The sequence below is a fragment of the Colletes latitarsis genome, chromosome 14 (assembly GCF_051014445.1).
Source record: "Colletes latitarsis isolate SP2378_abdomen chromosome 14, iyColLati1, whole genome shotgun sequence".
NCBI lineage: Eukaryota > Metazoa > Arthropoda > Insecta > Hymenoptera > Colletidae > Colletes > Colletes latitarsis.
Window position 1 is genome coordinate 15,931,132 of NC_135147.1, and position 26,196 is coordinate 15,957,327.

A 26,196-nucleotide genomic window follows, 5' to 3' on the forward strand; every position below is an offset into this window, starting at 1 on the left:
TACATTCCCAGATACTTTAAATTTGTTTGTAAAACGTGTACTATGCAGAGATCGTAAGTTGCCGACTACTCACAATAGATAGGCCACTCAATCCGCCTAATCCCTTCCAGAAATCCCCATCTTACGATTTCTTGCTAGCAATTTTTCATAAAATAACAAATTATTGTAGTAAAATGAATTAAATATATATATTATAAACATTAATGTAGGATGTGGTAGAGAGGAGTGCCGAAAAGACGGTTAACTAATTACTTAAATGCAGAATAATGTTTAATGAAATTATAATAGGTAATTCGACGGCTTGAACACGTGCTATTTCTTTGATTCCACCTTAGCGACTGACCTGTCGTGGACGATCAGGACTCTGTCCTCCTCACGCACACACACAGCATACGTGCTCCCGCGCGCATCTACTTTGTAACATTCTCTCATTAATGGGAACAAAAACGCCAATCGCTCCTTCGTCTTAAAAACCCCGCAACTCATGTCTCGCTCGGAACCCCCCACTCTCACACGCGATTATAATTAAAGTAGACATCCTCCACTACTTCATTATTTTAGATGATTTCATTATTTTTTCCACAATCTTCACAGAGATGCAGTTTGAAAAATTAATAATAATAAACCTGCCGGCTATATTTTTATATCTGTTATGACGTATCCGTGTATGTGTTGCAGCTCGCAGTATTCGTTGAATAATTTGCCATTCAACGTGGGACTCGCTTTTTGCGATAATAAATTAATCCGGATGGAGGATAAAATGGTTTTGAGAAATTTGTGTTTTCTAATGATTATTGCACATGTACTTAAGAAACTGACATAAATTGTGTTTGGTTGATGATGATGTTTGATATATTAGATTGTAACGAGAATGATATTTGATAGTTCGAGTGTTGGAACTGTGGCGTCGCCTCTCATGCTCGCCACCAGAGGGGTCGTGCTCTCACAAGCGCTCGACTGACCCCTCGGTTACTATACATATACAGGGTGTTCGGCCATCCCTGGGAAAAATTTTAATGAGAGATTCTAAAGGCCAAAGTAAGACGAAAATCAAGAATACTAATTTGTTGATGGAGGCTTCGTTAAAAAGTTATTAACGTTTAAAGTTCCGCCTATACTGAATTTTTTTCTCGAAAATGCGCAGGATTTCGGAGGTAGATCTATTAACCAAAAATTATTGTAATTGACCCTCGTATCTGGAAATAATTTTTCCAAATCGAATTGAAAAAATTTTTGACCGAAAAATTTAGGCAACAATCCTTGTCAATTTTTTAAAATTCGTTTTTCATTTTTAATAATTTTGTTTGACGCCCTATAGAAAAGTTATCTAATACTTTTTTGTAGGTACCCATTAGCTATACTTCAGAAAAAAGTTTCACTGAAATATATTCACTATTGTAGGAGTTATGGTCGTTTGAAGTTTGGACCATTTTTATAGGGTTTTTCTCATTTTGCGGGGTCAAGGAATAACTTTTTCAATATTGTTAGAATTTCAACATATTCTTGGCAAAAATACGCGTTGTTTGCATTTTGAAAAATTTAAATCCTTCAATCCGTTCAGGAGTTATGACATTTTAAAGATTCGCATTTTCAGGGAAGCATTTCCGGGCCTCACATTAGATTTTCGGTAAAGAATTTTTTTCTCGTCAGTGCGTAGGATTTCAGGGGTATGTGTATTCACAAAAAATGATTGTAATTGAGCTCCGCAATCAAAAATAATTTTGTCAGAATGATTTGAAATTTTTTAATTTAATTTTTTAATAACTTTTTATTGAAGCCTCTACCTGGACACTGGACAGCAGGGTGGGCGGGAATGTTGCAAATTGTTAGGAATCGCCCTGCCAAAGTGACGACAATGAGGATTGGTCAAACCAATCCTCCCTCTGGTAGGCAATGTTCGTCGTTGTCACCTTGTCACCGAGGTTTCCATATGGGAAAATTCAGGACGGAGAAGCAGATTAATTTCGACAGAGTAACGTCTTCAATAGTCTCCGCAGCAATCTATTTCTGTGTATCAGAAGCAACAACTTCTGAGGGTTAAGATACAAAGGTTAGGAGCATACAGTGTTGTGCCACACGCAACGACCACGGTTAACGTTTGAAACATCACGAATATTATTCCGTGTCCGAAACAAAAAAGCAACCGAATATATGAAAATATTCAGTATTTTTTCGTAAAATAGCTGCCATTTTGTTATTTCTCGTTTTTTTTTAAAAGATCCTAGTTCATGCCATAAGAATATCTTTGGTTTTTGGATTGCGGATAACTTGTTTGCAAGATATCACCTACGCAGTCGGGCGCCGTTTATAAAAACTGTTGTTCGTTGATCAACAAAAACAGCGTAATCAATAGATATTATGCGTTGCAAAAATTCGTAAATATAGTTAAATATATAATAAATATATCCACAAAACCTGGAATTAATCGCTCTTTAATAGCCCGTAAAAAAAAATCATAAAGAAACATGTATTTTTCTTGCCTACAAAGTAGAATGGCTCTTTAAAGAATAGGAACTCTGTTCCTTGAGGATCTGGCCACGGAATGGGGAAGGCGAGGGTGCCTTCTGGTAAGAGGACTAACAATAAGCTTGACCTCTTGACACTTACCCCAGAATCGTCAGTGTGTAAAGTTGGTTTTTCAAGAAATTTCTATCACGTTATCTTCTTGAAATCTTTGATAACATTTTCGCGGAACGGATGGAAGTATCTTGATAATTATTAATTTGAAGGTCAATATTTTTACTCGATATTTGAATATCTTTACTTCCTTTCTCTCTTTCAAAATGTGTCATAAAAAATAAAACATTTTACTTACGAAAACGAAATTGACCTTTATATCTCACGAATACCTCCACTGGTAAATAAAGTGGATATGTTATACAATTCACTAATTTCATTCAAGATAAGAGCGTTAAGTGTCTTATCTTTATACATATAAAAGACTCGGGGCTCAAATTTTCCATGTAGAGAAGACATGACGACGTTCTTTTCTTCGCTGGCAGCGAAAAGAAAGAGATGACGAGATTTTGAGGTAGCCAACAGCGATCAAAGACGTGTTAATAATAAATAAGATAAGTTGATAAGTAATTCAATTACAGAATTTGTATTATTAATTATTTTTTAATGGGAATTTATTATCATATTTGTGGTTCTTCTCTGATTATAATTAGACCAAACACGATATTTAGACTTATTTTAATCAGAAAAGTGACACAAATATATGAATGAAATCTTCGTTCAAAAGTAATTATTAATAAAAGAAATTTTACTATTGTATTAGGATTTTTTTATTAACATGTTGTCTTTCTCCAGCCCTCAAAAATGGGATTTAGCACATTTTTCTGGCTACTCATAATCTGAAATTTATTTCAAATAATAATTTCAAAATAATCATTTCAAATAATCTTAATTGATATCTTATAAATAATATAATTCAATTGATCTTAGATTCCTCATTAGATCAATTAATAATAAATTGAAATACTATTTATTAGAGGAAATAACATTTATTTCTTAATTGACAAATTTTTGTTTCTAAATAACGTTCAGAAAAAGGATTGAATAATATAATAGAAATAATCGTAGTAAAGAATATAATAACTGTATATCATACACTATCAGTGATATCAACAAATTACAATATTATTTATCGTAGGAAAAATTTGTTTTAGCTTTTAACAAAATTCTATTAAGAAACAAATAATTTTCGTCAAACTTAACTATATATAGCTTGTTAATATCACTATCAGTGATGTTAACAAATTACAATATTATTTATCATAGGAAAAATTTGTTTTAGCTTTTAATAAACCTCTATTAAGAAATAAATAATTTTCGTTAAATCTAATAATAAATAGCAAATAATAGTATAAAATGACAAATAATTTATTTCGTGGAGTGGCATTCAATTCGAAATACATTAATTTATTCTCTATATGAAATACTTTACGAAATAACGGTGTCATTTCAAAATAGATTATTTATTCAAAAATCTTAAATACAAGTGGTGATATAAAAATTGAAGAATAGAGATCTTTTTCATATATAGAGAGAGGATCAGACATGCGAATATATGAGATTTCAATGACTTAAATATATCAAATGATTATTAAAAATTTCTCCTTTTATCGAATATGCCAAAAATGAACTTTTTGAATAATGCTTTTAAGTAATAGTAAAGATATTTATGATTTGACTTTAATTGATCGATTGTTCGACTTTAGGTTTGGCCACAATGATTTTATTGGCTGCATTGCGTGTAGTGGTGATTATGCATTACGAAATATGGGTTAGTAACAGTATTCACGTGATGTTGAATCTTCAAAGAGTTTCTTGTTCAAGGTTTAACGCGTTTCGTGGCAGATATCTTATTCAAACTGTTTGTGTACGATATTTATTATCAAGAAACAATATCTTCCCTCTTAACTTTCCAGTAGACATATCTGATACTTTGACACGAGCGAATTCGTGTCGTAATTTTTACAACTGTTAGTGTTTTACGTTTTCGAACGTTATAACTGCAAAAAACAAATAAATTAGCTAAAATAATGGTTAACGAACTCAATTAAAAATCTAATTGCAGCCTGATCTGCGTGTTATCTGCATACCTAGTTATGTTAGCTTTGATTTAAGTTTCATAATATTAGTACTCATATGCTTATTATGTATATTTGACAAAGATGGAGTTTTCTCTACTCGGTTGGTAATATGATAAAATTTTAATAATTGGAATAAAACACTTTGTTCCGCATATTTGTTAAAATCATTCAAATAGATATTTGGTGTCATTTTCATTGTAAGAATATTTCATAAAGATCACATTAAAATTCGGTAACTCATTAGTAGCTTGAAACATTGTCGCGCCGGTCGCGTGTCGAAGATAACGTCGAGGATCATTCTGAGTTAAAAATTGCCGCGTATGATTAGTTTTTCTCGTGTGAGTGCGTACATGTAAAACGAACCTCTTGTCGAGTAGCCAAGTGCTTGACAAACAACCGGTACTTAGTAAATAGCCGAATTTGTACATTTGGCTTAAGGAAAATTACTTAAGATAAGAATATACTGATATATGTACATACAGGCTGTTCGGCCACTTCAGGGAAAAATTTAAGTGGGAGATTCTAGAGGCCAAAATAAGAAGAAAATCAAGAATACCAATTTGTTCATTGAGGTTTCGTTAAAAAGTTATTAACCTTTAAAGTTTCATACCGACTGGAAAATTTTTCGGCGAAAAAAAAAATTTCAAATCGTTCTGGAAAAAATAGTTTTGGCTGCGGGGGTAAATTACAACTATTTTTGGTGAATAGACATACCCCCGAAATCCTACGCACTTTCGAGAAAAAAATTCATTACCGAAAATATATGTGGCCAGAAATGTTTACCCGAAATTTCATGCGCATCTTTAAAATACCATAACTCTTGAACGGATGGAAGAATTTTAATATTTCAAAATGCAATCGACGCGTATTTTGGCGAAGAATATTTAGAAATACCAAAACTATTCGAAAAATTGTTTCTTAAATCCGTAAAGTAAGAAAAACCCTATAAAAATATTCCAATTTTCAAATAGCCATAACTCCTACAATAGTGAATATATTTCAATGAAATTTTTTTCTGAAGTGGAGCCCATAGGTACCTACAAAAAAGTATTAGAGAATTTTTCTGTGAAACGTCAAACAAATTTACTAAAAATGAAAAACGAATTTTTAAGAAAAATCGACAGTACTTAAATTTTTCGACGAAAAAAAAAATTTCAAATCGCTCTGAAAAAATTATTTTCGTTTGTGGGGGTCAATTGCAATCAGTTTTGGTCATTACACATACCCCCGAAATCCTAACCACTTTCGAGAAAAAAATTTAATAAGTGGAGACATTTTTCGACGAGATTAAAAACTTTCAAATCATTTTGAAAAAATTATTTTTATTTGCAGGGGTCAATTGCAATAATTTTTAGTGAATAGACATACCCCCGAAATCCTACGAATTTTCGAGAAAAAAATTCGTGTACGTTGACAAATTTTATTAATAATTTTGTTAATAAGTTTTTAACGAAGCTTCAATCAACAAATTAGTATTCTTGATTTTCGTCTTATTTTGGCTTCTAGGATCTTTCATTAGAATTTTTCTCAAGGGTGTTCGAACACCCTGTATAAAAGCTTAATGCCATTTGACATAATTTGAGCATGGTAATAACGCGTATAAAAGAAACTCTATCGATACGACATGATATAATTAGCAATTCATTCGAATGTTGCTATTTTCAGGAACGAAAAGTAATAATACAGTGTAACGCTTCTGGCACATTAATGTTTATGCAAGAAATCAACGTTGTCTCTATTATCTGTGTCTTGTAATTATAATTTAAGATAATTTTAGATTAGTCGATAAACACAGAATATATTATTATCGTAATCATTTAGTGGATGTTAATCTTTCAACTGCAATTCAAAATTGAATTGAAATTGCCAACGCAGGTTAAAGAAAACTTTAAACTTTGACAAATCTTGTAAACATATAATTATTAATTCATTTAATTTTATATATAGATAACTCAATAAATAAATCCATTTTTTGTTAAATATATACAGTTTTAGAGAAAAGGCAGAATCTTTTTTTAAAAGGAAAATATTGTTATTTTAAGTGGCATTGTTTCACATTTATATTAAAGATCTTTGATATCTGGTTTAACCCTTAAGTGGACTCTCAGTCTCAACTAAATTATTTTACTTAATGTTGATTGTTACCAAATTGGTAAATGGAAATCAACTTTCCTTTGAAGCATTTGAAAAATAATGAACTAATAGAAGATTACATAAATTTTCAAATAATTTCATTCACATATATTAAATAATTATTAGTTTAAACTTGCAAAGGGCTGCAGCGACCTCAATAATCCACTTAAGGGTTAATAAATGATTGTATAATTCTTATGTTAATTTCTGCAATCAATTTATTACGATACTGTGTTCTAGTAGATGTTATCATGTTCTATCATGTTATCGTGGTGTATCAGTTCATGTTATCGATGATTTTTCAGAATTAAAAATTTGTTTATTTTAAAGCGCTTTGAAAAGTATTGCTAACTGTTGTTTAATAAATTACAATCGTAGAACTGGCGATTCGACAGGAGTGAGTTTTTTTATGTTTACACTAAAGACAAATGACTACCCATTAAGAGTTGCTTCATCTTAAAAAGAAAGTTTACGTAATTGTGTTAACAGACACACATACGTATATACAAAAATACTATCATATGCTCATTAAAAAAAATATATATATTTTATTCAATAGTCAAGTGTGACCAGGTTATAAAACGTGTTCTACCGTAAAACAAATTTTCCCAAAATTGATATTAATTATAATTTCGTCTTCATATGTCGAAAAGTGAAAGAATCTGAAATACGATTTTGTTAATCTTGATTTTTGTTGTATTTTCATCCGTAGATTCACCTCGTGAAAGGATTCCTATTAATTAAAGAACACCCTTTGTATAAAAAGCTCTGTCACTCCGCGTAGCATACATTGAAACGCTTTGATAAGTGTTATGGGTCTCGATATGTACCTTCGCGCAGTACATTGATCGCAATTAAATAATTTTCGACTAATTTCAAACAAACGTGTCCGCCTTGGCGTAGGCGTACCTAGGCACTGAATTGAAATCACATGCAAGTCATGGTATCAAACGTGTATTATATAAGGGGAACGCTAATAAAGAGATATCATCACTGTGAGCGCAACCGAAGAAGAAATCAGTGATCGTCGAACTGACAATTTAATTATCGTGTTGAAACGAAACTTGTAAAGGAAAACATTTACGTGAATGTGTTCGTCTTCACCGTTCCTTGAACATTTTTATAACATAGTATTTTATCGAATTTAACGGAAAGCTGCAATCGTGCACGTGCACAGAGGATGACTTGGCCAGTGCTTGAAAGTCTCGGGCTCTTCGTTGCGCTATTAATTTTGTTTTATTATTATGCTACGTCAAACTACGATTTCTGGGAGAAAATGGGCGTGAAGGGGCCGAGACCTATTCCCTGTTTGGGTAATTTTAAGGATGTGTATCTCGGAAAGGCTTCGTTGAGTGATGTTTTCGTCAAGGCGTATTATGACTACAAGGATGAACCGATGGTTGGAATATTTGGGGGACGCAGGCCCCTCTTGGTCCTGAGGGACCCAAACTTAATGAAGGACGTCCTCATCAAAGATTTTGCCGTCTTCGCTAATAGATCACCGAGTTCTGCAGATGTGGTACGTAAATTATGATTTTTCCTCGTTAACCAATTGTGACTAGAAGCTGTGGCGTCAATAGTGGCGACAGCATTTCATATTTAGCTGAGTTTTACTCTGTGTCTCTGTAAAGCAATTGTCTTTTTGCTCTGTTATGAGCATGTAAACGTCATTATTTAGTGTAATTTGACGTACTTCTATCTCAATAATGAATACGTATGCCTGTGTTATTGACCTAGTATGCCACTAATACTGTATTATTATTAATACAATACATTAAATCAGTCCATAAATTTTTACATATACAAGAATCTTTGATTTAAAGGAAAATAATTTACTTATCAATTTGTACATATACAAGGCGAAACAAGTAACTTGATCAGTTTAATTTATTTTATTACGGCTGGGCCATTCAAAATGTTTTTTGTCTACTATAATATGGTTTTTGCTACTTATTTTTCCTCGAAGTTTTCAACATGACCTGTTTTTTTTATAAAGACACCTATTTTTTGTTACACTTATCGTTCAATGGACATTAAAACGAATTCAACAAGCAGCGTAATAAATACATTTTTTTCTATTTAAATAAAAGAAAAACTTCACAAGGAAACTTTTAAGGAAAATTTCACAAGTTTCTTTGCAAGTTATAAACAAGAAATAGAAAAAAAAGAACTGGCAAAGAATTTAGTATAATTATCTTAAAGCTCTCCTTAAACTATTATATTAGATAAAAACATTTTTAACGGACCACTAGTAACAGAAAAATTAAGTTGGACAAGTTACGAAATTCACCCTGTATATGAATTGAATACAAAATCATTCAGAGACTGCTCTTTCAAATTATAACGAGACAAATAGGAGTAACCAATTCCTAATGTTAATGACGTTATTAACAAAATTATAAATATTAAGGTTTATTTATTCTAAGTGTTTTAAAGATACGCCAATGATATTTTTACTGATAAATAACTTTGTTGATGGGGGAATACATTTGTTTACATGTAATAAGACAAGAAAAAACTCTATACAGAATCTTCGGCCACACCTGGGAAAAATTTTAATGGGGGATTCTAGAGGTCAAAATAAGACGAAAATCAAGAATACCAATTTGTTGATGAAGGCCTCGTTAAAAAGTTATTAACGTTTAAAGTTCCGCTCGTACTGAATTTTTTTCTCGAAAATGGGCAAGATTTCGGGGGTATGTCTATTCACCAAATATGATTGTAATTGACCCCCGCAACCGAAAATAATTTTTTCAGAATTAATTAAAAATTTTTTTTTTCGTCGAAAAATTTAGGCACCTACCTCCTGTCGATTTTTCTTAAAAATTCCTTTTTCATTTTTAGTAATTTTGTTTGACGCCCTACAGAAAAGTTGTCTAATACTTTTTTGTAGGTATCCATGAGCTCTACTTTAGAAAAAAGTTTCATTGAAATATATTCATAATTGTAGAAGTTATGGCTGTTTGAAAATTGGACCATTTTTATGAAGGTTTTCTCATTTGGCAGGGTCAAGAACCAACTTTTCGAACATTTTTGCGATTTGTACATATTCTCCACCAAAATACGCGTAGTTTGCTTTTTTAAACATTAAAATCGTTCAATCTGTTCAGAAGTTATGACGTTTTAAAGATTCGCATGAAAATTCGGGCAGACATTCTGCCCAGAAATTATATTTTCGGTAAGGAATTTTTTTCTCGAAAATGGGTAGGATTTCGGGGGTATGGTTATTGACCAAAAATGATTATAATTAACCCCTGCAACCAAAAATAATTTTTTTTTAGTATGGTTTAAAATTTTTTAATTTTGTCAAAAAATTTCACACATTCTCGAATTTTTTTCTAGAAAGTGGGTAGGATTTCGAGGGTATGTCTATTGTCCAAAAATGCTTATAATTGTCCCCTGCAACTAAATATAATTTTTTGTGTGATTTGAAATTTTTTAATTCTGTCGAAAAATTTCACACCTTCTTGAATTTTTTTCTAGAAAGTGGGTAGGATTTCGGGGGTATGTCTATTCACCAAAAATGATTGTAATTGACCCCCGCAACCGAAAATAATTTTTCCAGAACGATTTGAAATTTTTAAATTTAATTCTTAATAACTTTTTAACGAAGCCTCCATCAACAAATTGGTATTTCTTCATTTTCGTCTTATTTTGGCCTCTAGAATCCCCCATTAAAATTCTTCCCATGGGTGGCCGAATACTCTGTATAAGGATGTTTTCTAGATCATATTTAACAGTGGTTCGTAAGAAGATATTAAAAGATTTAAATGCTTAATTTTAACTTGTAACGCGTTCTTTTTATTTGACTTCGCTAAACAAATTTTGACTTTATGGGTGGTATTATGAAGATTTTATCTCTCCGTGTCTACACTAAACGTAATATCACATTACTTTTTAATCCATACGTTTCTCTATATTATACCGCTCGAAATAGCATTAATAATTGAACTTGAAAAGTCACATTTAAAATAAATTTTGCATTGTTCTTTGTTCAAAGAAACTATTCTACATTTCATTTACGAATTAAATTTAAATAAGAATAAAGATATTTTTTAACATAACATACAGATATGAGTAACTAGCTTACTAGAAGTAAATACTTCAGTTGTTTCTTTATAATTATTCAATAAATTTTAATTCCGAAGAGGGACCCCCACAGGGACAAAATATATCATAAGTCAAAGATAGTAGATAAAGAATACACCTGAGCTTGTGGACTGATCTGATTGATATCAATGATAGCAGCGGTGTTTTGAATGTAAAGTTCATGATTGATAAGGAACACGTGACAATTTGTTGAAAACTGCCTCATAATATACATTTAACTTGACAAAATCGACCAATTGTATTGTTTCTTTAGTTGGGGACGTTTACGTTTGTATGCTTGGTCTTTATTTAGTTTTTAAAATAAGGAGAGAAAGTTTTGTATAAAAGAAATATTCGATTCACGAAAACTATGAATTAAAAAAAAAAATGTTTTGAATAGTAATGGTTGCTTCATGCAGTCGACAACATAATAATTCTGGACATCTACGTTGCACAGTAGCTAATTGTTTCAACATGTTGATGCAAGACGAGAAATAATAAATAATAAATGAGAATAAATTTCATTCAAGAATAACGAATAAGAATTTTAGATTTGTTATTGTTTTGTCCCATCTCACAAGGACATATTTGGAAACGAAATGGCTGACCTGGAAGCGAAAATTGCATCAACCCTAGACAGGAACAACCAACCGATACTCAACACGTCCGCAGATATCAGTAGGCACATCGTATTCTTGTGGAAAGAATCTGGAACCGGATATGGCAAAAACACAAAGCAAGCTTACTCCATAGATCAATAGAAAACTTCTACGACATTACAATAAACCCCAAATTCAATAGAAAACAGCAAGTAGCACTAATGCGAATCAGAACCGGCCACAGCAAATTATCACATGCACACCTCTTGAACAATAGTCCTCCCAGTATCTGCGAAATATGCAACACACTCTTAACCATCGACTATATCATCATCGAATGCAGAAAATATGCGCAAATAAGGAGAAAACTAAACATCACGGCTAAATTCACGGAACTACTTGCATCGTCATCACACCAAGATACAGTGACAAATTTTTGCAACACCATCGGATTACTAGATAAACTATGAAGACTCTCTTGGCAGCACAACACCCAATCACCTACTCCTAACGTCCCGCAATTCTTAGTACAGTCGCTAATAACCTTTGCAGTTGATGCGACTATAAACTTACACATTCGACGATAAATAAGCAAAGTTTTCTACATATTACGAATCTTAAGCTGCGAGAGGATGATTCAGGGATGATTTAGCCGAAGAAGGTGGCTAAACTGTCGTGAACTTGGACACGTTTTCATCTTCACGATATATTCTAAAAGTTGTGGCGTCACCTCAGTGCCACAAAGTTTACTTTTATCTTTTGATTGTTTACCTTTTTTTCATGACACGTCGATGTATAATTTATAGGAACCATTATCGAAGCACCTCTTCAGGCTGGACTCGGAGAGATGGAGACCCTTGAGAACCAGACTTTCACCTATCTTCTCTTCGGGAAAACTGAAGGAGATGTTTCACTTGTTGCTGGAGTGCTCGAATCACTTTGTGAAGTACGTGGACGGGCTAGTCGATAACGGCGTAGAAATAGTCGAGTCCCATGAAATCGCAGCGAAGTATACCACTGACGTGATTGGCTCCTGTGCATTTGGTATCGAGATGAAAGCACTGGCCGCGGAAGACAGCGAATTCCGTAAAATAGGTCGTCAAATTTTCGACACGAACTTGCAGTCCTTTCTCAGAGACAGACTGAGGGAGTATCCGCTCCTCTTCAAGATCTTTGGTCGCTTTGTTGTCGATCACGAGGTCACGGAATTCCTTACCAATATTACCATAAAGACTATAGAATACAGGATCAAAAACAATGTTCAAAGACACGATTTCATCGACATTTTGGTGGATTTGAAGCAACATCCGGAGAAACTTGGCGCTGATGGTATAGATTAATTCATCTTTTTTCTTTGAATGTTATTTGTCTTCCATGTTTCTTTATTTAAAACCATAATCTTTTTTAGAGTTATATGAAAAATTATTTTTTTTTAGACGGTGACATTTTTTAAAAAGTGAAACTTTGGCTTTCGTTCTCTTTAATGAAATTACAGACCTGTCTACTCTCTTAATGTTTAGCTAAATATAAATGTATGAGAATAACAAACCGGTGCAACACTAGTTAAAAAGTTATTGAATTGCTCGAAAATATTTTATAGAAAACAAAATTCTGATAGTCGCCTTTATCTTTTATGTATATTTTATTTTTCTATTTAAAGTTTCTTAACTTTATAATAAATGCCGCGGTGAGTTTGAAAGTCCGTATAATATTAAAAAATATTATCTGAAGTAATTTGAGGGTAGAATATACAGGGTGTTCGGTCACCTCTGGGAAAAATTTTAATGGGAGATTCTAGAGATTAAAATAAGTCGAAAATCAAGAATACCAATTTGTTGATCGAGTATGACTATTCACCAAAAATGATTATAATTGATCCCGGTAACCGAAAATCATTTTTCCAGAACGATTTGAAATTTTTTTTTTTCGTCGAAAAATTTAGGCACCTACCCCTTGTCGATTTTTCTTAAAAATTTCTTTTTCATTTTTAGTAATTTTGTTTGACGCCCTACAGAAAAGTTGTCTAACATTTTTTTGTAGGTACCCATGAGTTCTACTTCAGAAAAAAGTTTCATTGAAATATATTCACAATTGTAGGAGTTATGGCTGTTTGAAAATTGGACCATTATTATGGGATTTTTCTCATTTTTCGGCGTCAAGGAACAACTTTTCGAATATTTTTAGAATTTTTACATATTTTACACTAAAATACGCGTCGTTTGCTTGTTTAAACATTAAAATCGTCCAATCCGTTTAGAAGTTATGACATTTTAAAGATTCGCATGAAATTTTCGGGCAACGTTTCTGGCCTCATATCAGATTTTTGGTAAGGAATTTTTTTCTCGAAAGTGCGTAAGATTTTGGGGGTATGTGTAATGACCAAAAATGATTGTCATTGATCCCCGTAACCGAAAATCATTTTTCCAGAACGATTTGAAACTTTTCAATTTTGCCGGAAAATTCCAGCACCTAATCCAATTTTTTTCTCGAAAGTGGGTAGGATTTCAGGAGTATATCTATTCATCAAAAATGATTATAATCGACCCTTGCAATCGAAAATAATTTTTCCAGAACGATTTGAAATTTTTTTTTTCGTCGAAAAATTTAGGCACCTACCCCCTGTCGATTTTTCTTTAAATTCGTTTTCCATTTTTAATAAATTTGGTTGGCGCTGGACAGAAAAGTGGTTTAATACTTTTTTGCAGGTATCCATGAACTCTGGTTCCCCTCAAAATTTCAATGAAATATATTCACTATTATAGGAGTTATGGTTGTTTGAAATTTGGACCATTTTTATGGGGTTTTTCTCATTTTGCGAGGTCAAGGACCAACTTTTCGAATATTTTTGCGATTTCTACATATTCTCCATCAAAATACGCGTAGTTTGCTTTTTCAAACATTAAAATCGTCCAAACTGTTCAGAAGTTATGACGTTTTAAAGATTCGCATGAAAATTTGGGCAGACATTTCTGGCCAAAAATTATATTTTCGGTAAGGAATTTTTTTCTCGAAAGTGGGTAGGATTTTGGGGGTATGGTTATTGACCAAAAATTATTATAATTAACCCCTGCAACCAAAAATAATTTTTTTTTAGTATGATTTAAAATTTTTTAATTTTGTCAAAAAATTTCACACATTCTCGAATTTTTTTCTAGAAAGTGGGTAGGATTTCGGGGGTACGTCTATTCATCAAAAATGGTTGTAATTGACCCCTGCAACCAAAAATAATTTTCCCAGAATGATTTGAAATTTTTTAATTTAATTTTTTAATAACTTTTTAACGAAACCTCAATCAACAAATTGATATTCTTGATTTTCGTCTTGTTTTGGTCTCTAGAATCTCCCATTAAAATTTTTCCCAGAGGTGGTCCTACACCCTGTAGACTCACTACGTCTTAATAATCTTGTCAACATTATTTTGTGTTCTCTATTTTTTATTTAACAATTGTATTTTTTCTATAGTATTGCAAGATCATTACTTGGCGTCACAAGCCTTTGTGTTCTTCATTGCTGGCTTCGAATCATCTTCGGTAACAATTTCCAATTCTTTGTTCGAGCTTTCATTAAATCCAACGGTTCAGGAGAAACTTCGAGCAGAGATTAAAGATGTTCTCCAGAAGAACAATGGCGAAATCACATATGAGAGTGTAAAGGAAATGAAGTACTTAGACGCATGTATTAAAGGTATTTGTTTAGAATTAGTATGTATATTGATTGCAGTGAAATAAGTGTTAATGTAAATTTGAAGGATAACTTTTTATTTCACTTTAAATACTGTATTTTTAATATATAAAGTTACAGTCATTTGTAAAGTGCATGTATGATCTATGACATTTATTGGTAAGATTAAATAAGTTATTAATTATATTGGAGGATTAATTGAATGATGAAGTGAAAAGTTCTACTGGACTTATACGTCTCTAAATGTCTTATAAATCTTTTATTTATGAGTCTCGAAATTGTCGATAGCATCTCGTATTTTATTGAATCTTATCAAGTGCAAAGTTTAATCATTTAAGATGCAAACAATTATCTAATATATCAAATTATCAGCAACTCTGTCAAAAATAATCTATTCAATATTAGATAATAATAAGATGCAATATCATTACATTGATTTTCCAAAATCAATACATATAAAAAGTACAGTTCAGTTTGGAAATAAATTCTTCAGTATCTTTAACAATCACCTTCACTCAAATATTAAAAAATATTTTGTATTAACATTTGCAATTTTGTCTTTCACGAACATCTTATTAGAATGTTAAGAATTTAAAAGTAGAGTGAGATATTATTAAACGACAAAGGCAAATGACGAATCGCTTGTACATATGTGTAAACAAATATAGTGATTACTTTCAGAAAAATATGTTTTACGAGTAGTGTATTCATTGGTATTATATTACCTTGAATACGAAAAATAGTAAATATGGCCGCACGATGGCGCTTTATTTGGAGTACTGGTCGACCGTAGGGGAATCCCACAAGTGACAATATTATAAAACATCTTTTCTTCGCTACCTCTACAATTTCGTTCTATGGTGTATTAGACCTAAATAAATTACATTTTATATTCTATCGGACCACAATCATCTTGAAATATAACAAAATATGACCTCGAAAAAAGCTGTTTGCTTGTCAACAAATTTTCCTCTATTAGACAAATAATATTTTCCTTTGACGTTTCTTTCTACAATTAAAATCAACTGATATATTTAAAAAGCTAGAATATTGGATATTCCGTACTTAAGGTCACTTGAAGGTCATATTATCTTACATCATTGAATTAATCTCGACCTCCATTAAAAAATATGAACTTCCTTGAAATTTCGAAATATATAGTATAGAGAGAATTTTGTTGTGCATCCACATTTTGCATACTTAATTCATATCACCAATAATGTTTTTTTTTTTTTGTATTCACAGAAACACTTAGAAAATATCCAGTAATACTGTACCTAGCCAGGAGGACAGTGTCGAATTATACGTTTTCGGGGACGAAAGTAACCATTCCCAAGGATCAAATCGTTTATCTGCCAGTCTATGCGATTCAACGTGATCCAGATATTTATCCAGAGCCAGAGGTCTACGATCCCGACAGGTTCCTCGACGAAAATGCCAAAAACAGAAACCCAATGTATTTCTTACCATTCGGCGATGGCCCAAGGAATTGCATTGGTAAACTATCTTCTTGTTAAAAAGAACCAAAATGGATTTTATGTTTCACAGCAACTGCATTTGATTTTCTTTTCAGCGTCAAGATTCGCCGACTACCAAACGAAAGTGGCAGTAATCAAAATTGTGCAACACTTTAAACTCGATGCCTGCGACAAAACTCCAGTGCCGTTCGTTTTGAGTCCGACGCCGTTGTTCCTTTTCAAACCGGTTCACGGGATATATGTAAAAATGTCGAAGCTCAAGGAGTGAAGAATCTTTATACATGTTCAAATATAAACAGGAATTAATGCTAATTAGTCAAGAGAAACCTAAATAAGAAATTATTTATAGAAACGTTAGTTTTCTCTTTGAAGCCTTTACATTTTGACCGTTTACGATTGATAGGAATATTAAACTGAACTGAAATACTTAAACTTTTCACTTTTTTGAAGAACATCCCAAAATTTGATTCCAATGTTCGAAATGTGATAGAAAATTATAGATACACCAAATAAACCTGAAATTATTTAATATTTGATTTACAGTTATTTTTGTACCGTTATTTATTTTTAATTTTCTCAAAATCCATTTATGAAGTCTTACTATGCAGAGGTGTAAACAGGACTGTCTGATTGTATGCACTAGATAATGTATCCCTTTAAACCATGTAATTTTTGTATACAAAATTTTTGTCGTCCAACACATATTTTAGAAGTTATAGAGGTGCACAAGTTGTGTTGGACCACGCTGTATAAGAGCTTGTTTACAGGCGTGACTTCCGGTCCGCGCTGTTGGAATCCCTGCCATCTGAACACTCAAAGAAAAGTTTGATCTTGCATTTATTTTCTTGGAATTAATTACCAAACATGGCTTCATTTTTGAACGATTCGAGTGTCTAGTCATTTTATGGATAAAACGTTTTGTAGTTATAATTTTCTAAGGAATAAAAGTCATTATATGAAAGGGTCAGACAGTCAGAACGGCTGACTGTGCGATTCGTCGTCAAACCAATATTTACCCCAAGCTCGTGCCGTTTGATCCTGAGAGGTTCAGAACGAGGATTTCGAGTCAGCAAATCTTGTGCCTCATTTAGCAGGTTTGGAAACGATTCTAAGAACTGCACTGGTAACGCTTTGAAAAATGCCATATTGCGTTCAGGGATTCTTACGTCTGTGAAATATTGAACGTGCCATATTGTCTACGGCGAAACTTGCAATTTAAAGTGAACAGGTCGCGTTACGAACCTGGAATTTCTTTTCCATGAAACGTTTGTTAATGTCGAAATAATTCAAAACATTTTCATTTTTGTAGATAACAAAAATACAGAAAAACACTTGTATTTTGAACTCGAATCGAAGACCTTGCTGTGAAAGGGACGCAGCTTCATTTTGACCAATTTTGAGTAAATTAAAAGAAAATTGTTTATGAAAATTATTACTTTAACAAAACGTTGACGTAATAGTAATTGAAAAGTACCTATTCCTACACAATGACTAGTGGTTATGGAGTGAATAAATTTTTACTTGCATTTTTTTGGAGAATATTTTAAATTTGGAACTTTATTTGACTACTAATCAAGTATCATCGTCTGTAGAAATATAGTAACTTTGTCGTAATTGTGACGAACCTAGCACTTCTTACCTCATTCAACGAAATCCTTTGTAACCTACTCAGGAGATCATAATCAGGGATAAGAAGCTTCTCGCGATCGATAATCGCGTTCTTCATTATTCGTGTTCTCAAGTAGGATATTTTTATAACGCGTTTCACAAACGTTCGTATTCTGCTCTATCAGAAGTTGGGTACAATTGAAGAGTGTTTGTAGAAAGTAATATACATAAATGTGAAGAATCTATTTCTTCTGGAGGAAGACAAAACGTTGTTGACTTTAGATCATTAACAAAATTTGGGTTATTTTTATTGTTACGTGTCACTAAGAGTGCAATAACATAAATACTTTACAGAATTCGATATTCCATTGTTAAGTTAAGTAAGCAATAATAATACAAAATTTGTACAAAGAAGTTACATAAATTACCAGAAAGTTATGTATAGCGATACGATAAAACAAGCAATATTCAAGCAATTTATGAAATTAGAATGATCCAAAATAATCTGAGGACAAAGGTAACAATTTAAACTTTTAATTACATGGCTGCGTTACTTCAGCATAACCTAACGTCATAAACGCGATTTAAATTCTATATGTCGATTCCAATTTGAATCGCTAAATTCAATTATAATTCCTACCGCTTCGTTAGCGCTGCGATCCTATTCTTTACTGGATTGGTAACGTCACATGTGACACGATAATGATACCACAAACCAGGTATGTGAGTAGATTTTTCACCACAGACGAGGTATACGAGTAGACTTTTCACCCAATGTATTTTTTCGGCCCATTTTTCTGGGGCTCTAGAGCCCCATTACCATTTTCGTGTCACTCGCAACATTACCAACAGATTTAGAAATGAATTTCAATCCCTGCATAGTCAACTCACATGTATTTACGCATACGTTACAACTGCTGTCCATCAACACTAATTCAGTGAATAGTTTTTCAACTGACGAGGACGCTAAAATCATCTCCGAATTTTTCGCTCGGTATGGCAATTGTTCGAACTGATGTATAAAAAGACACGTATTAACAAAAATTAACGAATAGAAAATGAGTAATACTACAGATACGAAGGTTATACACATGTGTCTTGATAAATCTAAAAATTGATTCATAGCAGTGTTATCAGACGGCAGACTGGTACCCAAAGTAAGCTTACCCCTCCATTTACACACACCAATTCACAGCCATGTGTACGTGAGCTTAGGTGCTTTGGACAGCTTCGGGAATTCAAGAAAGAAGGCGAATGTGTCTTTCTTTCTTGCTTTCGAAACAGCTGAAATCCGATTTGTGTCAACCTGCATACGATTTTGAGTCTCAACTGCCCAGGCATTTTTATTTTCCAGCCCCATGTATACCTATTACACATAAACGAGGTAAAGAATAGACCTATCGTTAGTGGGATGAACGCTATCGCTGTACCACGAGTGTCTTATAACATGAGATACACTCTTCCAAAGTGGAACAAAATGTTAAAAAGATCATGCATCAAATTCTAAGGAGATCCTCATAAGAAGGCTTTAATCTTGGTAATGGTTTTAATGGGTCGATGATCAACAATGACTAACTTATGGTCACTGGTGGTCAACAGTGAAGTTGACATTAAGGTCAATGGTCTAGTGAAGATCCAGAAATGGTCAAGAGGTGGGACTAATCGAAATAGTGTTATTCTCTAGACCAAGCGGTTCTTAACTCTTCACGTTGATACTGTCTCCCCACTCTTCGACTTCCCCACTCGAAGACTACCGCTGGACAAATTCTTCAGTACCCCTGGAGCATCCAGGGGAATCGGGTCTCGCGGGCCTAAGCCAGGCCATTTGTGGAGCGCTGACCACTGGGGACCAAGATTGACCACGACTGACCAGAACTGACCACTACTGACCAGTGCTGACCAGTGCTGACCAGTGCAGATCTGACTACTGACCACTACTGACCACTACTGACCACTACTGACCAGTGGCGGACCGTGATGACCACTGGTAAGAACTATTTAAAATTGCTCTCCCCGCTTCTATTCTGTCGTTTGATACCAATTGAACGTTATGGAACTATCTATCGCTTTTGCTAAATTACAAATCGTTTCTTATGTTACAGCTGGACCTTTGGTGCTTCCTTGTTAATGGTAACTAATGCTCAACAAGTAGTAAGTCCACTTTACTTATTTATATTATTATCACAAAATTGACCAGTTTATTTTATTTGTGTGGTCATAATTCAATGTTCTTTGATTGTCCAGTTTTATCTGATTATTATGTTGTCCTCCTCTATTTCTACTACTGCCTTATTTTTTGAACTGGCATGACTGTGTCGAATCATATACCATTTTTGTTTGCGTATTATTTTATGAATTTCGTTAACCCATGTATAATGTTTGTTGTCATACTATTTTATGAATTTTGATGTCAATAATTAGAATAAGATTTTTATTCTTGTTCTATTTTGTTTAATTCTTGGATATTTTCACTCTTCGATTTCATCGTTGGATTTTCAATTCTGCTCAATCTTTGTTTCTATTCGTCTTCGTTTGTATGGTTCTTTAGATAATTTTTGTAATTGTTTGCTATTTTACTTCGACGTTATCTCTCCTTTTATTTATCTCTCGTTACGCAAGTATAGGTAGAATACTTTGTATCATGTGTAAATTTTGTACATTTCTTTAGGTAGGTTTAACATCGAGAATCTTATAGATTCTCACTCCTCGGTACATCAGCACGACAAATTATTCCATCGCTTTGTCTAGTTTGCATGGTGTTTATTAAATTTCCTTTCGTATGTCACTAATATGGGTATCAATTTTAGTTTCAGATTATTCACAGGGACATCGAAATAAGACGCCACAATCGCCGAGGGACATTTAATTCTAAGTTGATTAGATTTAAGCTTCGTCGCGAATCTTAAAATTAACGTCGAAAATTTCTTTATTGTACATATTTCCGCGTCCTACCAAGCAATTATTAAACAAGTAGCTTCTTCTCTCATTATTTCGTTTCTTGCTTCGGTCACCACTGTTTCATCGATTGAAAGATCTAATCGCCTTCCCTTGGTAGCTTGGTCGAGGGAAAATGGTACTTCGCTGGAAGGTGTGGAGTTTCTGTATTCTGCGGAAACGCATACCTTCCAGCGGAAGTCGACTCTGTTTCAGGTACTCTCTCTTTGTCAGACAGCCTAAGTCGGGTCCTTCGGGCTCCCGGCGGGTTGCGTTGGAGAAATGGAGACCTCGATTCGGGGTTGCAGCCATCCGTTTTCCTATAGAGATCAAGTTAGCAAGGGCAGTAGGTTCGATCCTCGGATCCGCTGCATGGTTCAGCGTCGCGTCGCGTCGCGTATCCCACGATTTAGCTTCATCCCTCTTTTTAACCACATAATTGCTTGGTACAACTAACATCCAAGGAACTTTGTTTCCTTCAATCGTCCGAATTTTAGTTTCAACTTGACTAGACTTGAGCTTCGACGTTAATTTTAAGTCCCTATTGTATGCGTCTCTCAATATTGCCAAGTAATTATTTAACAAGTAGCTTCTCTCGACTCGTTCTCTCGTTTCATGCTTCGGTCACCACTGTTTCGACGAACGAAATATGTGATCGGCCGTCCAGTTTGTCCGGAAGATCTAATCGCCTGCCCATGATAGATCGATTTCTAGAAATAGAAATCAATCTACCAAGGGTAGTGTCGATTCGATCCGAAGATCTGCTGTACGGTTCAGCATCGCGTCGCGTCGCGTCTCCAACAATTTAGCTTCATCCCTTTTTAAACAAAATAATTACTTGGTATTTAGACTTAAGTCCTTAGTGTAGCCACGTGTCCTGCCAAGTAATTATGTAACAAGTAGCTTCTCTTTCACTCGTCCCTCGTCCCCTCCGATCACCACTGCTTCCATGTAGAAAGCAAGTGATCGGCCGATTAGCTGGTCCGAAGGGTCAGTTGCTGTTCTCTAGTGAGACGATCCAAGGGAAAGGGTATTTCGGCCGCAGAGGGGATCAGGGACTGTTCCTGTCTACGGTAGCCCCGACTCAGGATCCCTCTTTCTGTTAGACATCCCGAGTTGGGTCCAGTTGACTCCCAACAGGATGCTTAGGGGAAATGGGGAACCTGTGTCGGATGCGTCGATTCCCTTCCCCTTCGATTGGACTTGCCAAGAGGCAACGAGCTGACCCTTTTGACCTCGCTATTCGGTTCGCGTCTCTCGTTCCTTGCACTATTGCATGGTGCATCGCGTCGTATCGCGTCGCGTCGCCCACGATTTAGCTTCGTCCTTCTTTTAAACAAAATAATTACTTGGCATGACTTATCTAGTTTCTAAGGATGTAAAAGGGAGATCGATGGAACTGGGATTCCATCTATCTCCCTTCGGGTCTCCACTCGCAGCAACCTCCACGTGGTGAGACCTGGTAATCGGTGTCACCTACGATGGAAAAGTTATTCTTCGTGGGTGACACCGAGCTAATGGCTGCGAATTTAGAATTGTTTCTTGATATAATAAACGAATTTAGAGTTATAGTTAGGCATTATGTTAGGCAGGTTATTTTTATTTGAAAACAAATTCCTTTGAAAACTCTTTCAACTCTCTTCGTTGGTTGTGCGTCTTTCATTGGTTGCACTTTTGTTTGTTTCTTCTTTGACTAACGATCGTTGGTCACAGAAGATCTTTATTAATGGAGGGTGGATGGGATTCGGTTAGGGTGAGTCTCCACTTGCAGCAACTTCCACGTGGTGAGACCTGGGTAATATTATTTAGCGTTTAATTAATTATCGTATCACTCTTAGCTGAGTAATGCAATTATTAATTAAAAACTAAATAATATTAGCAAATTGGCTGCGATCCGCCTTGCATAAATCATCATAAATATAGTGCTTCTTCGCTAGATTATTTTTGATCCTCATTGATTCACCAAAGATTCTAGAATATTGTCACAGAAGAGTGTCTTATTTTTCATGGGGTCTCGAAACCCTATTACTATTTTTGTGTCATTCGCAACGTTGCCAACAGATTCAGAAATGAATTTTAATCCCTTCCATAGTCAATGCTCATGCATTTACGCTTATACTACAGCTGCTACCCAACAATACTAATTCAGTGAATAGTTTCTCAAATGAATTTTTTTTCGAAAGTGCGTAGGATTTCAGGGATATAAATTTTTACTAAAAATAATTGTAATTGAGTCCCGTAACCAAAAATAATTTTTTTTTAAATTTCGGCACCTATCCCCTGTCGATTTTTCTTAAAAATTAGTTTCTGACTTTTAGTAATTTTGTTTGACGCCCTATTGAAAAGTTGTCTAATACTTTTTTATAGGTATCCATGATCTCTACTTAAAAAAAAAGTTTTAATGAAAGATACTCACTATTGTAGGAGTTATGGTCGTTTGGAAATTGCGTTTTTTAATCCGTTCCATAGTCAACTCACCTGTATTTACGCACACAGTACAACTGTCTGCCCATCAATACTAATTCAGTACATAGTTTCTTAACTGACAGCCATCCATGAGAAGAGGCCACTAAAATCACTTTCGAATTTTCAGGTCGGTATGGCAGTCAGATTGGGCCGCGAAAGTTCATAAGGTGAAAGGTCTTCTCGTATACCTCGTCTGTGCTTTCATCCAATGTATTTTGTCGGCCCATTTTTCTGGGGCTCTAGAGCTCCATTACCATTTTCATGTCACCAATACATAATATGTATACATACAAATACATAAATTTTAGTATTTTTTAACGGAATGAAAGCTGTACGGTCCAGAATTGAGCATCAATCGATTAATTTCATTGGAGTAATCAATCGATTAAGATTATTTCAAAATTTCAAGATTATTAAGATACCTAAGGATGTACCTCATTGACAAGTACACCGCAAATCCTCAATTTCTTATTTTAAATTATAATACATTAGGCTGTTTCGTGATGCTGATGCACGTATTACCAGTGTTATATTTGAGGCATTCTATACGTCGCAACTCTACAAACAAACGTGATCAGTGACTATACGCAACGCTACACCAAAAGTAAACGCGATGAATATAACAGATTACAAATCTAAACGTAATCAAAATTGGTTCATTGTAATTACAACGCGACAATACTTACATTTTTAATGAAATTACTAATGCAATCCGAAATTAGTTTGTACACGCAACACTACGCTGAATGAAAACTCGAAAATATTTATCGTTCGCAACGCTAAAAGTAATCACGATAAATTCAAATTATGTGCAACGCTATTTTTAAAACAAACACGATCATTTGCGTTCCGCAACACTAAAGCAAACCACGATCTGTCCCAAAATACTGGCTGTTGATCTGAAAAACTACAAGTACTACACCTACAGGCGACACCAGTGACACAATAGGAACATGGAATGACTCTCCATCCTCATCCGAAGATGAAGATGAAGAACCATTTGATGCAGCCCGCTCTTGCGACAGTTTGTCAGGGCCTCTTCGACTCCATCGAGTCTCTTCTTTCTTCGGCGGTCCTGCCAAAGCCTGAAACTTAAACCTACGCTCGAGATTCTGTGCAATACACAGTCCTCCAACGATTCTACGAATCGTTATCGGAACAGATGTGGAGAAACTCGAGCGGGACGAGCGTTTCGGGGATCCTACCGCGAACGAACGCGACCGCGAAGAGCGACTGTAAAGCCGCGCGTTTCCAAGAACCGAAATTAAAACCAAAACAAACGGTACAATCCGTTTGGATTGGCTAACGTTTCGATTCTCCAAATCGAACTACAGGGACAGGACTTGTGGCAGTCCTGCCCTGACCCTACCTACTTATATCTAACACACATACCAGAAAGTAAGTTACCTACCTACCTAATCCTATATTTAAAAAATTGCAAAACTCATTCTCGCAAACATACGCTCCACGGTTCTCACACATAATGTCCGGGCGCAAAAGCCTACACTAGAGAGGACGCCCCGGGGTTCCTCCGACACCCGAACATTCCACACAACATTCACACTCTAATGTTTACGTACCAATACCTGAAATCAACCGACAAAGACTAGCGATCATTGCGTATTTCAAGTAACTTTCAAATAATAGAAGCTTTGATAAAATGATTTTCTGCATTCTGCCGTTTAAAATCAAGCAATTAATTGTATCTACGTTTCATTAAATATTTTATGTTATTGTCTTTGAACATGCAAAATATATGAGCAAGATGAAATAGAATATTATTTGTAAATTGTATTGAAGTTTTAAAACGACGCAATTCCACAGCCTATCCACACATACACACACACACACATGTGAAATTGCGTCGCGCACGATACACTAACGCAATGTCAGTCGCAAATAGATATTATAAGGAATTTTTAGAAACTAAGTCATCGTGCTCGTTGCCTTCGCTCACGCAAGTAGCACCTGGGCACTTGGGTGAGTTTAGGCAATGAACACGGAAAGGTATCCTGAAAATCCTCAACTAGAAAAAATAGTTACTGTAAATACTAGCGCATAACGAAATAGTATTTATATATTCTTTCTTATTTTATTTCTTTTACTGGACTTTACATTTCTGATAAATAGAGAGAAAAATTTTAATATATAATAATAATGAAAAATATTATTAGTAAAGGAAATTATTCTGATTGAAATTGAATTTTCTAAGACGAATGGCTTTACAATAAAATAATTTACTTTGAAAATGTAAGGAAAAATTATTGAAGCAAACTGATGAAAATATTTAACCCTTGAGCAATTCTGTTGTCAAAGCGTATTTTTTAAAGATGAAAGTAGTACATAATGCATGTTACTTTGACTCAAGAATTTACCCATCGCGAAACGTCTTTTTGTACATGAATTGTAACATAAAATGTTTGAATAAGAAAAGACTTTAATGCCTTAGATAATAAGTCATCAAATTATATTTTCATATGAAGCACGAACAATATGAAAAACAATCAATATTACAAGTCAAAGAATTTATTTTTATGTTCTGACAAATTTCACGTTATATTAAAAATCGCGGAGCACAAAAAGACCCTAGCCTGATCTATAAAATAAAAC

The 26,196-nt window shown here is 34.1% G+C and overlaps 1 protein-coding gene across 1 annotated transcript; it reads left to right on the forward strand.

The window, feature by feature from the left end:
* The first annotated feature begins 7,584 nt into the window (after window positions 1-7,584).
* LOC143349643 (putative cytochrome P450 6a14) lies at window positions 7,585-16,943 on the forward strand. The gene is made up of 5 exons (XM_076781035.1): window positions 7,585-8,250; window positions 12,226-12,748; window positions 14,882-15,103; window positions 16,346-16,597; window positions 16,674-16,943. The coding sequence occupies exons 1-5, from the start codon at window positions 7,912-7,914 to the stop codon at window positions 16,844-16,846; spliced, it is 1,509 nt and encodes a 502-aa protein (XP_076637150.1). The 5' UTR covers window positions 7,585-7,911; the 3' UTR covers window positions 16,847-16,943.
* Window positions 16,944-26,196: the final 9,253 nt, after the last annotated feature.